The following is a 12,793-nucleotide window of genomic DNA, read 5'->3' as shown; positions in this document are numbered from 1 at the left end:
AGTAGCATGTTGTTTAGATTCCATGTCATCAGTTTTTTCTCATTTCTTTTCTGTGGTTGATTTCTAGTTTCATGCCATTGTGGTCAGAGAAGATACCTGAAATAATTTCTCTACTCTTAAATTTGTTGAGGTTAGTTTTGTGCGCCAGTATGTAGTCAGTCCTTGAGAATTGAGTTCCAAGTGCACTTGAAAAGAATGTATATTCTGATTTTTTGGATGTAATGTCCTGAAAATATCAGTGAAGTCTAACTTTTCTCTTATGTCATTTGGGATCGTGGTTGCCTTAGTGATTTTCTGTCTAGAGGATCTGTTCACTGATGTGAGTGGGGTGTTAAAATCTACTGTTACTGTAGTCCCATCAGCTTCTCCTTTATGTCTGTATTTGGTGTATGTATTTGGGTACCCCTGTATTAGGGACATGGATAACGACAAGTGTAATATCCTATTCCTGGGTGGATCCTTTTATCATTAAATAGCGTCCTTCCTTGTCTCTCTTTATGGGCTTTGTTTTAGTCTCTTTTGTCTGATAGGAGTATTGCAACTCCTGCTTTCCTGTCTTTTCCAGCCACGTGAAATGTCTTTTCCCAGACCCTCCCTTTCAATTTCTATGTGTCCTTTGCCCTAAGGCGAGTCTCTTGCAGGCAGCATATTGTAGGCTTTTGGTTTTTTTTTTTTTTAATCAGTCTGCCACTCTTTGTCTTTTGATTGGCGCATTCAGTCCATTGACATTTAAGGTAATCATTGATAAATGTGTTTTTATTGCCATTTTAAACCTCGTTTTCCAGTTGATTCTGTTTTTCCTTTGTTCCTTCCTTTTTTTGGTTGGATGATTTCCTTTTATTTATGCTTGTGTCCTGTTCTTTTAATTTTTTGTGAATGCAGTGTTTGGATTTGACTTGTGGTTGCCCTGTTTTTCAAGTCTATTAACCCCTTCCTATATCTGCTTGCTTTAGCCTGATAGTCGTATAGAGCTCTGTTAGACTGCAGATGTCTGTTTCATTGTTTGTTCCTTCGGGGGAATTCTCCTGTTCTTTTAACTGGGAATTTTTCCTGAGCTTCTTAATTTTGCTTATATATTTCTTATTCTGTGAGTTTGGGGAAAGCAACCTCTCTGGTCTTAGCGGGCTATTTCTATGCACAAGTTCCCCTGGGTATTTTCTGAGGACCTACTATTTATTTTTAGGGTGCTGCACATGCTTCCAGCCAGATGGAGGCAATAGGCAGGACCTAGCAGCCAGTGCCTGCTTGCTGGCCCTTGGCAGTGGCATGGACCCTCAGGAAGGTGATGCAGGCTGCTCCTAGTTGCAAGGCCTTGGCAAGTGGCAGTAACACCCAGGCGGTTGTAGGCAGTGCCCAGAGTTTTTGGGAGTGGCAGTTGTAGGATGTGTGCATTCTCAGGGGAGTGAGAACAGCAGCAGGTGGTGCTTAGTTACAGTTCCCTCCTCTGGGCCAACCAGGTGCCAGTGGCTGCAGGTAGTGCCTGTTCACAGACCCCTAATGGTGGCAGGCCATGCCCACCTCTGGAGTCTGAGATGACTGAGTTTGCCCCTCCTGCCTGTAGGACACACAGGACGCACGGGAGGTGCCACCATCCATAGCCCACCAAGAGAGTCCCGTCACCCTATAGCCTGCTCAACAGGTGCCTCACTGCCTGTAGCCCCAACTCTGTATGTGCAGAGAAATATATTCTTATGGTGGTCCCCTCTCCTCATGCCCTCCTCAGCGATGGCGCCTTGCTTCTCCTGAGGGTCCTGACTTCCTCCTGGGTTTCCTCGGCTGTGGTACTCTGCTCCCCAGCCCTTGGTGCACCGCTCCCTAGCCCCTCAGGTCATCTCCACACAGCCCGTCCTAGTCCTCTTCTCAGAACTGACCTCTGGAGCCCGAGTCTCGGTGCTCAGCCCCCTCCTGTCTCAGGCTGTGGTTTCTGGGGGTGGGGTGGTACCACTGGCCTGTGCTTCTCTCTCTCTGCTTTGCCCTCCTCGGTGCAGCTGCTGCATTTTTCTCTGAGGCTTTGAGGTCCCTCCATCTTGTCTGATCCCCCCCGTCAGGTGACTTTCCGGGGTGTGGGTTCTTTTCCTCTCCCGCTCAGGAGTGCCAGTCCTGCCTCCATTCCTTTCTCTCTCTCTTTTTTCCTTTTGTTCTACCCAGTTATTTGGAGGGTTTCTTGCCCTCTTTGGAGGGTTAAATTCTTCTGCCAGCGTTCAGTAGATGTTCCGTGCGAATCATTCAACATGTCGATGGGTTCTTTTGATGTGTTTGTGGGAAAAGGTGTGTGTCACATCTCACTCCTCTGCCGTCTCGATCCCACCCCTTGTATTGTTGCTTCTCAGTCAGTTTTATTGATTATAGTTTACATGCAATTAAAATGCGCCCATTTTAAATGTACAGTTTAATGAATTTTTTAAAATGTATAAACCTTTGTGATCTCCACAGTGATAAAAATATGGACTATTTCCCGTCACCTCCCCAGATCCCCTCGTGTCCCTTGGCATTCAGTCTCCTTCCCCAGCTCTGTGCCCTAGGCAGTGAGAGAGCTGCTTTTTCTCATCGGAGATTTCCCTTTTCTAGAATTTCGTATATGTAATGTTTATATAGAAATGAATTTATATTTACGTATTTTACATAAATGGTATCATACAGAGTTTCATCCAGTTTCATCCAGAAGCTTGAGCTTCTGTGCTCAAGCCCGCAGACCTTCAGTGCCAAATGCCCTGGGAGCTCCTCTTCCCAGTGCCAGGCTGGGAACCCAATGTGGGGTTCGGAACTCTCACTCCTATGGGAGAGAGCCCCTACGATATAGTTATTTTCCAGTGTGTGGGTCATCCCCTGGCATGTATAGGATCGCTTGTATCGCAAAGCCCCCCGTTTACTGTCTTCGTGGGCGTCTTCTTTGTCTTTGAGTATAGGATGTCTTTTTTGGTAACTTCCAGTCTACTTTGTTGATGTTCAGCAGTTAGTTGTGGTTTTGGTGTTTTTGTGAGAGGAGATAACTCAAGTCCTACTCTACCATCTTGTGTTGACCCCCACTTTGTTATTTTAAAGAGTGCACGTGGACTTCCCATTGTGGCTCAGCAGGTTAAGAACCTGACCTAGTGTCCATGAGGATGTGAGTTCAGTCCCTGACCTCACTCAGTGGGTCAGGGATCCTGCATTGCTGCAAGCTACAGCATAGGTCGCAGATGTGTCTCAGATCCCGAGTTGCTGTGGCTGTGGCATAGCCCTGCAGCTGTAGCTCCAGTTTGATCCCTAGCCCTGGAACTTTCATATGCCACAGGAGTGGCCTTTAAAAAAAAGAGTGCACACGTACAGCACAACAGAAAGTGGACCATGGAGTCAGACTGCTTTGGTTAAAACCAGCTTTGCTATGCTCCTCTGGACTAGTTACTTGTCTAAACCTCATTTGTAAAGAAAAGGACATCAGCTGCCCCATAGTGTAGCAAGGATGAAATAAAACGTGTGTAAAGTGCCTGCCTGATGGACAATCAGTTTCAACAAACTTTTAAAAAATTTAGTTGTGATAAAATTCACATACATATAACATGAAGATTTTTTTTTAGTGACATTGTGTAATCAAAACCACTATACATTCCAAAACATTTTTATCACCTCAGAAGGAAACCCCATACCCATTTGCCATTCTCTCTTCTCCTCAGCTGTTGACAGCCACTCTTCTGCTGTTTCTATGAATCTGCCTTTCTGTCTGTTTCATAGAAAAGAAATCATACCATGTGTGGCCTTGTGTATCTGTCTTTCATTTAACATAATGTTTAAAGAGTCATCCACATTGTAGGATATATTACTGTTTGGTTCCTCTTTATGGCAGAATGATATTCCATTGTATGGAAATACCACATCTTGTTTATCCATTAATCCATCAGTGAACATTTGTATTGATTCTACTTTTTGACTATTATGAAAAATGAAATTTTAAACATCCATATATAAGGGTTTTTTGAACACTTGTTTTCATTTCTTTTGTGTTTGTACTGAGGCATGAAAGTATTGGGTTATCTGATAATTCTATTTTTAACTTCTAAAGGGATCATCAGACTTTTTCACAGCAACTGCATGATTTTACGTTCCCACCAGCACTGTACGAGGAGTTTCTCCACAGCCTCACCAGCACATTATTGTCCATGTAAAAAATCATAGCCACTGAACTTTTTGAGAAGTATATTGACTAATGATCTTAACCTTTTTTATGGCAGTGGTTCTTAATTAGGAGTTCACACAATAATTACGTGTAGAACTTTTAAACATACCCATGGCTAGAACCCGCCCTAAATTTTCCGAGTGGCAGTCTCCAGCGGTAAAGCCCCAAATTAATACTCCTCATTAAGAATCATTGCCTAAAGTAATGGTTTACAGAGTTTGGTCTGAGGCCCCCAAGACCCTTTTGGGGAAGTCCTTTGAGATTAAAACTATTTTCATAATAATACTAAGCCCGTATTTGTGTTTTTCATTCTCTCAGTGCAGTTTTCCAAGGTCTTCAGGGCATGTGATGGCACAATAGCTTTGCTGCAGAAGCAGCTGTGAGAATCCAGGTGTCTTCTATTAAGCCAGATAGAAGGAGACTTACCAAAATGTAGAACAGTACCATTCCTCCTAGGAATTTTTATTAAAAAGATGGTTTTTTTTATGGCCTATGGTGAGTTGATTGTTTTTAAATGAAATAATAAACTTTTAAAAATTTAGGTTTCACTGGTAGACATAATCTACATAAACAGAATCTCTTTGGCATTAATTCAAAGTGTAAAGAGGTCTTGAGACCAATCAGATGGGAACTGTAGACCTTTGGAAAGGAAAGAAACAAAAAACCCTCTCACTCATTTGCTGCACATGTACCACATAGTTAATATTACTTTAAGCTTTTTGCATATTTTGTTTCCTTTCATCTTTATAATAACCCCATAACAAATGTGTACTTAACGTCATTTTCACGTGGGAAAATTTAATTTCAAAGACATTAACTTGCCTAGTTCATAAATAGAGAAGGCAGGATTTCAGTTTAGGTCTTTAGAAGACAGGCTCTTCACCACCAGCAGCACCTTTGGAAACTAAGGGTCATCTGCAGTGAACTTGAGCCCAGGAAACTGTTGAGAATTCAGTGCCGTAGTGACTCATCTACTGCTGCTTCATCAGACTTCAGAAAAGGTAACCTTCGAGATCTCGATAGGCTTAATAACATGCAGCACCACGCGGTGCATGTCCCTAAGGTAACAGGCTCCCGTGTTCTCCTCTGTGGTCCTCATACCAGAACTGCTACATAGGAGGAATAGAAGAGGGAGAATCTAGGCACAAATAGATGCCGTAGCAAAATGCGTACCTTTTTTACAAAGGTGGTTTTCATGTCTTGCTATAATGTCAGGACAATTACACAGAACAATTACCAAGTGTTGACCCTTAAGAAAAAAGCTATTTTCTAAACGCAGTCAGTTCCCTGAGGAGTGCGTCATTGGAATGATAAAAAGGCAATCATTGTTTTAACTTGTTGGTATCCACTTGGCAGAAACCAAAGAATCTGATGCTTCTTTGTTGACAAGGAATAAGACTTAAGGAAATTTTTTTTCATGTGGTAACATTTTAGTTTCTCAAAATGTAAAACCTTTTCTTAGTTAGAGAAGTTCATCTGATCGACTCCTTTCAAAGATATGCTTGTTACCTACGGAGCAAAAACTAGTATGTGGGCATTCTTTTCAAAAACATGATTCATTTTTCTCCTAGAGCCTTCTGTGAGAAATTGTTTCAGAGAGTAACAGAATATTTTGCTTGTAATTGATATTCTGTTTATCATCTTCCTCTTACCTCTCTGTCCTCACCCCCATCCCAGTAATGTTTCAAAGATTCAGTTATTTTATTTTCTAGAAAATGAGTTACTTATTTGACCAGTTTTAATTGTCTAGTGTATATCAGGCCCTGAGTTAAGACCGAGGATACTATAATGAACCAAAAAATAGGTAAGGTCGCTCATGAAATTTACAGTGTAGTACAAAAGATGGATATTACACTAATTATCACACCCATAAATGGCAGCTTTTTTATTTTGAAAGGCACTGTGAGCAGCGATACATGTGCTGGCTACTAAGGAACCTAATGGAAGGACTGACCTGGAGGTCGGAAGCAGAGTGAAGCCAGCGTGAGTGGTTGGCAAGGCGTGACCTCTGTGTGTGACAGTGAAAGTGTTGACTCACTTAGGCAGGTGTGTGCTACTGCAGCCGAGAGAGCTCTGGGCAGGGCGTAAAACTTGTGCATTGTGTGCCAGTAGGCAGTTAATTGAAATCATTGAGGTGAGGTTGTTTAGGGGGAACATATACAGTGAGAAAAGAAGAGAGTCTAAGACTCAGGTTTGAAGAGCGGTGGTATTTAGTAAACAGTTAGCCTAGAGTGTGGAAGGAGGCAGAAGTGGGAGTCAGAAAAATAGGAGGAAAACTAAGAGGATACAGTGTTAAATATTTCAGGAGGAGGGAGTTTCTGTCATGGCTCGGTGGTAGCGAACCTGACAGGTAGCCATGGGTTTGCGGGTTTGATCCCTGACCTTGCTCAGTGGGTTAAGGATCCGGCGTTGCTGTGAGCTGTGGTGTAGATCAGCAGTTGCAGCTCCAATTCAGCCCCTAGCCTGAGAACTTGTATGTGCTGCGGTTGTAGCCCTAAAAGACAAAAAAAATAAAATTAAAAATTTAAAAAAAATATTCAAGAGGAGAGCGTATTTCAAGGAGTATTAAGTAAAATTCAGACTTTCCAGCATGCTCACAAGGAAGACCCTACATGTTCTAATCACTTCCCACCTCCTTGACCTCCTCTCTCACCATTCTGACCTACTGTGTTCTCTAAACGTGTCAAGCTCTTTCCTATTTCAGCACCCCTGGGATTCACAGTCCCTTTGCTGGATGTCTCTCCCCCAGGGCAGATGCTCATCAGAGAAGAGTAGCCACCCCTCCACTCCTTTTAGTTTAGTAGGATTGTTGTCAGAACTTTATCAAGCTTTGAATCTCATTATGCAATTAAGACTAAGCTTGCGTGGTGCTCAGATTCAGTTCTAAATGAGAGGACATGTTTAAGAAAATAATTTTGCAGAAATATTTGGCAATACTGGTAAAAAAGAAATTTTGAGATTTTAGAGGGCCTCCTCACTAAGACATCTTAATGAGAATTGAAATGGTGAGGTTATACCTCTGAATAAACCCTTCCACTAAGTGTACTCTTGCAAGGTAGAGGAAAAGGGAAAGCTGAGAAGCAGGTGCCTGAAGTCCACTGTGTTAGGCAGGTAGAAATTATAAATGACAAATAGGTCACAGTATTGATAATCCAGTGGATACAAAGCAGTTGTAAAATAGGTGATTATTTTCTGGACAATGGGGATACCACTTGACAAAGGCTGTTTTAAATGCCGGCTTAAAGCTGACTATGAGTTCCCTTCATTTCAGGGAATGTCTCCTGAATGACAGTAGAGAAGTCCTAGGAGGGTGGGGTGGGAGGCCTTAGGGAAAGTTACTGGTCCCCCTTATACTGAATGATAACTTCTTCCCCAGCTGAAGAACAGTAATTCCTCTATTCTTTCAAAATAGAAACATTAGCTCTTAAATTTCAGGGCCAGAAAGAATAAATGGCCAAGAAACCAGTGAACCAGTGACTATTTTATAATAATCCACTTGCCAATTTAGGACTTTCTCCACACAAGGGAGAAAATGACCTTTGTAGAACCTTTTTTTGGTAACTTTACTTTTTATTTTTAAAAAGCCATTTTTGTAGCTGTCTTGGTTGCTGTGTATTGAATGTACTTTTGTTATCTTAAACATCAACTCCAAGCTCATGGGCTTTCCTTATATAGCTTTCCTCTCTCTGTAATTTGGCACAAGAATGATTCTGAGTGCTGAGTGTTTTCTTTTCTGCTGGTCTCTTCTCACAGCAGTACTGGCCTTTCACCTGGCTTTGAATCTTATTTTAGAAATGGCCTTGTTTTCAGATCTTATTTTAACTATTGGTTGGGCCAAGCCTTGCTGCACATCGCTTTCATGTGTGTGGAAGACAGATAAAAATAAGAAATCAGCACAAATTAAAATAATAGTAATTTTACCTGGACGTAGAAACAAAATTATTGTAAAAGATACTAAAGAATCATGCCAAACTGCCTCCATCTCCCACTCTTATAGGAATTTGAAGACCAGAAATACCACGTAACTTGCTAAAGTGTCATTACAGTTTATCTTCTCATCATTTGCATGAAGTCAGCATATCTTAGAGAACTATAATTTTAACACATAAAACAAAAGAGCTACTCATAAGGAAGGGAAATGTGCCAGATTTCTTACCGTAGTTGTCTTTGAGAATGAGGGGGGCTCACATTACAAATTTTCTCTCCTATTTACTAGGTTCGTTCATGTTCAGTTATGAGCATCACAATTTTATTATCATAACTAAGACTGTGGTGATTAGTCAGATCTAGATTTAAATCTGGCCTCCACCTCTTATTAGGCTATGACTCAGTGACTTTTGGGAAAGCTTCTTAACCTCTCTGAACTTCAGTTTCTTAGCCTGAAAAATGGAAGTAACAATATGCACTTTATTGAGTTAATGGCAAAGGAGCTAACTCTGAGGTTCTCACATGTAATGCCTAGCCTACGTAAGGAGGCCTGCCGTTGGCAGCCACTTGCACTGCTGCCACTGTTACTACTATATTACGGAGCACTGGATGCTGGCGTAGGGTAGTCTTTAGTGAATTGTTTAAACATTGATCTGCTTAAAGACTAGATGCTGAATGTCGGCACTTTTTCAACATACCTCCCAGCTTATTTTGTCCTTCTCTTAAATCAGAGAAAGCAACATGGCCTTTGATTTTTACTTACCCTATTAAAATAATACTTACCTTGGGGGTGCCACAATTAGAATCTGATCCTTAACTATAATTAAAATAAAAATTCCTGATTCTTTTCTGTATTTTATACTAGGGAGCTTACTCTGTATTGCTGGAGAAATCATTAACCGTCATTAAATAAAAAACCCCTATTGTTTGCATCTTGGAACACCCTGTCCATCTGAGAAGCAAATGCCCTTGTGATGTGAATCTGTAGTTTTTTTTAGATACCACTGTTTTCTCTGTGTCTGGTACCTTACAGTGTATAATGTGGCTGTTGTGAACAGCAGTCCCATTGGCCTTCCTTGTATTTCAGGATGGTAACTGCCCATTTCTTGGAAGTCTTCCTCAAAGCCTCCAGAGTAAATTTCACCTCTGCCACGTAGTTTCTATTTATGTCCTGGAAAATCTCAGTGAATATCCTTTGTTGTTAGTGAACATCTGTGTATACAGTTTCTTATGATGCAGTGCCAGGAAAAAAAAAAGGCGTTTTATTTATCTGGATATGCTATTGCCAACCTACCTAGAAGTTGCATAGTCACAGATTGGAAACTCAGGGCCCTGTCATTTTGAATTTATTGTTTGGGACAGACCTAGATTGTTTGACCCATTTTGGTCCCGGAGTAACAGCCACACTAAGATATTTCTGCGTATTGTTCTGTACGTTAATTTTAATGTTACTGTTTGGGAGAAAGTTGTGCTTTTTTAGTTTACAACCAGGAAGCCTGTCATCATCACCGTTTCTCCTTCAGCCTGAACACCTGCTTCATCTCAGGCACTAGAGACGCAAAGATGAAGCAAACGTTTTCCCTGCTTGGAAAGTTTCATAGTTTATTGAGAAAAAAAGATATGAAATGCATAATTATATTTCCAGGTGATACATTTTATGTAATAAATGTATAAACAAAGTGTTACAGAGATATAAAGGAGGGGGCAGTAAACTTGGGGGTGTATGATAAGGTTACAAAGAGAAAGTGACATGGAAGCCACATCTTGAAGGATGGATGGGAATTTGCGGGTTGGAGAGAGAGGAGCAGGGGGTGGCACTACAGGGAGGGGACAGCCAGTGAAAAGGCCTAGAGGCCTGCAGGGCGTGTGAGGAGAGGGGCTGGTGTGCTGGAGGAAAGGCTCTGTGAGGGAAGTTCCTCAGAGTGAGGACTTGGACTTTTAACCTTTGAGCAGGGAGAAGCAGTAACGATTTTTGGTTTTTTGGGGTTGGTTTGGTTTTTTTTTGTTGTTCGTTTGTTTTGTTTTTTTGGTTTTATTTTTGTTTTGTTTTTTTTTTTGGTTTTTTAGGGCTGCGCTTGCGGCATATGGAGATTCCCAGACTAGGGGTCGAATTGGAGCTACAGCTGCCGGTCTACGCCACAGCTTGTGGCAATGCCAGATCCCTGACCCTCTGCTGCACCACAATGAGAACTCCTGAAGATTTTTAAATTAGGGCTGATATAATCAGATCAAGTTTGAAAACTTACAGTGGTTCCGGGCTGGAGGAAGAAAGGTGGCAGACACAAGAGTGTACACTAAGACAGTATCTGTGGAAATAAAGAAGAGTCTCTGGATGTGCACGTTTTGCTAGGTGCGAACAGCATGATTCTGTCAGTGTGATACGGGAAGTGCGAGGGCAGTGAGAGAGGGTGGAAGTCTGTTTTGGGCGATGAGGTGGGTTAACTGAGATTAACAGAGCTGGGGGAAATTAAAAAGAAAATCAGGATTGTTCATTATTTTGTTTTTTGTTTTGGGGAGCAAGGCAAGAATCTTCATTTTGGACAAGGTAGGGTCAGTGTTTTCAGGAACATTCTAGGAAGCAATTCTGGATCTGAATCTTGAGAGAGAGGTTACCATAGTAATAATTTTTAGTTCTTACTGTTTTTCCATTAAAAACTAAGATTCTCAGAGGTTAACTGATCAGGATCTCAGGAAGGTGACTGTAGAACCAAAACAAATTCCTAAGCTTCTTACCAGCTAGGCCTTAACTAAAATGACCTTTGAAAGAAAAAAAAAAAAGTCTCATAATTTCCACTACAATTGCTTTACTGTAATTGCTGTAATTTCCCAGAGTATCTTTACTTAAAAAAAACAGCAAAGCAAACAAAAAAACTGGTATGTGTATCTTCAGTCCCTCTGTTTTCTACATGGTTTTCCTGATCTACTGTTATTTGACTGATGACAGCAAATGAGTGTTTAGGATAACAGCTGTAGAGCCCCCAGCCTCTTGTTTTGCTCTAGCAAAACCTTAAAATTTAGACATTGCATGGTCCTCAGGAAATATTCATTCCTTCATATATGCTTGATCTAATCTCACTTGTTGCCCTTTTCCCATATGAGGGTGACTAGAAGTGTTAAAAGAATGCGTGAGGGTGTCATGTCCACTTCTTTGCAGGAATTTAAAAATAAGACTTTTTTTCCATTTATGTGGTTGAGTTATAGAAAATCTGAGGGTAAACTGTTCTTCAAAATCCACCCCATTCCCAGATGTCAGGGGTCACTCAGCATTGACTGAAATTCTTGGGTGGCTGTGAAGGCCACAGGTAGGCCTAACAAATACATATCTGATTTTTTTTCACATATTTAGAAAATGACTAGCTTGCCTTATCCACATGGAATTCTGAAATTCCAGTTTAACTGCTACCGCCTAGATTCTCTGTGGAGCTTCTTAGGCGCTGGTATTTTTCTTTTACTTTGTTTTCGGTTGCTGTGGAATGTAGTTGCCTGCTGTCTAAGGCAGCTGCCGTAGAGTGCACCCAGAAGCGGTTATATTCCTATATTTAGTAAGCTGTAGGGTTTATAAATACACTTGCAGATTCCTTTGGGATAAAATGGTTTCTATAAATGAAACATTTTTAATGAAACTATTATTAACACCCATTAAAGAAATATTGCAGCAAATATGTGTGGATTTGTGGATAAGACAGCGGCACAGGACTTGTTTTTTTTTTTTTCTTAAGAGCTCACTGAATATTTTAAATACTTAAAATTAATCATGTGAATCCTATTTTTATACTTGAATAAAAATCTTGAATTGCAGAGCTTTTACTCAAGTGTTTACCTTTGGTCCAACATTCCGAGCAGAGAATTCTCAGACCCGGAGACACCTGGCCGAGTTTTATATGGTAGAAGCAGAGATTTCTTTTCTTGAGAGCCTTCAAGATCTCATGCAGGTAAGTATGCAAGTTTTAAAACAATTTCTAAATATCAGGCATCTGTGACATTAAAATGCTTCGGTATACTTTTTACCTTGGACATATGTGCCTTCCAGGTGTGCATAGAATGAAGAAGGTGGAGAGCTGCTTAACTTAGTAAACATCTAGCGAATGCAGTTAGTGTAATAAAGTACGAGAATCAGGCAGATTTAAGTTCATGTCTGCGTTCTGCCATTGACTTCTTAATGATGTTACCCAACCTCGGTGATCTTTGGCTTCCTCAACTATAAAATGAGAATAATAGTAGCTATTTCACTAGGTTATTGTGAGAAGTAAATGAAATCATATATAATAGAAAGCAACTATTTCAGAATACGGCACAAAGCAGGCTCAGTAAATAGTAGATCTTGTTATTTACGAGGCAAGTCAATAAAATGTCTTTATAGTTAAGAGAAACATGTCTGTAGCTGTAGTATTAGAAAGCACCCACAGGAGCTGGCAGAGCTCTGGGATAGGGATGGAGCTGGAGAGGTAGACAAGAGTCAGCTCATCAAAGAAAGACTGTGTGTTTAAATACCATGCTGAGGATTTTGAACTTAATCCAAAAGATGAAAGCGTTCTCGGCTGGGGAAGTCTATGGTTAGAATTGTATTTTAGAAGTATCTAACGGCATTATGAAGAATGATTTAGAGGGAGATAAAAATAGGGGCGGGAGCTCTTTCAGGAGGCTGTGGCCATAATCCAGACAGAGCAAACAGGCTCTGGAGTTGGGTGGACCAGGATTTGATTCTTAGCTCCA

General features: G+C 40.9%; 1 protein-coding gene across 5 annotated transcripts in view; it reads left to right on the top strand.

The window, feature by feature from the left end:
- Positions 1 to 12,793, top strand: part of NARS2 (asparaginyl-tRNA synthetase 2, mitochondrial (putative)) — a 141,551-nt gene that overhangs the window by 80,686 nt on the left and 48,072 nt on the right. For all 5 annotated transcript variants that reach the window (XR_002335551.1, XM_003129702.4, XM_021062568.1 and 2 more), the window contains one exon: positions 11,880 to 12,012. Coding sequence is in view for 4 of the 5 variants with exons in the window: in XM_003129702.4 (XP_003129750.1) it covers positions 11,880 to 12,012 (133 nt within the window). In the remaining variant the exon portion in view is untranslated. The remainder of the gene's footprint in view (positions 1 to 11,879; positions 12,013 to 12,793) is intronic.

Source organism: Sus scrofa, chromosome 9 (assembly GCF_000003025.6).
Source record: "Sus scrofa isolate TJ Tabasco breed Duroc chromosome 9, Sscrofa11.1, whole genome shotgun sequence".
In the NCBI taxonomy this organism is placed as follows: domain Eukaryota; kingdom Metazoa; phylum Chordata; class Mammalia; order Artiodactyla; family Suidae; genus Sus; species Sus scrofa.
The sequence above is the reverse complement of the archived record's forward strand: the minus strand, read 5'-3'. Positions and strand labels throughout refer to the sequence as shown.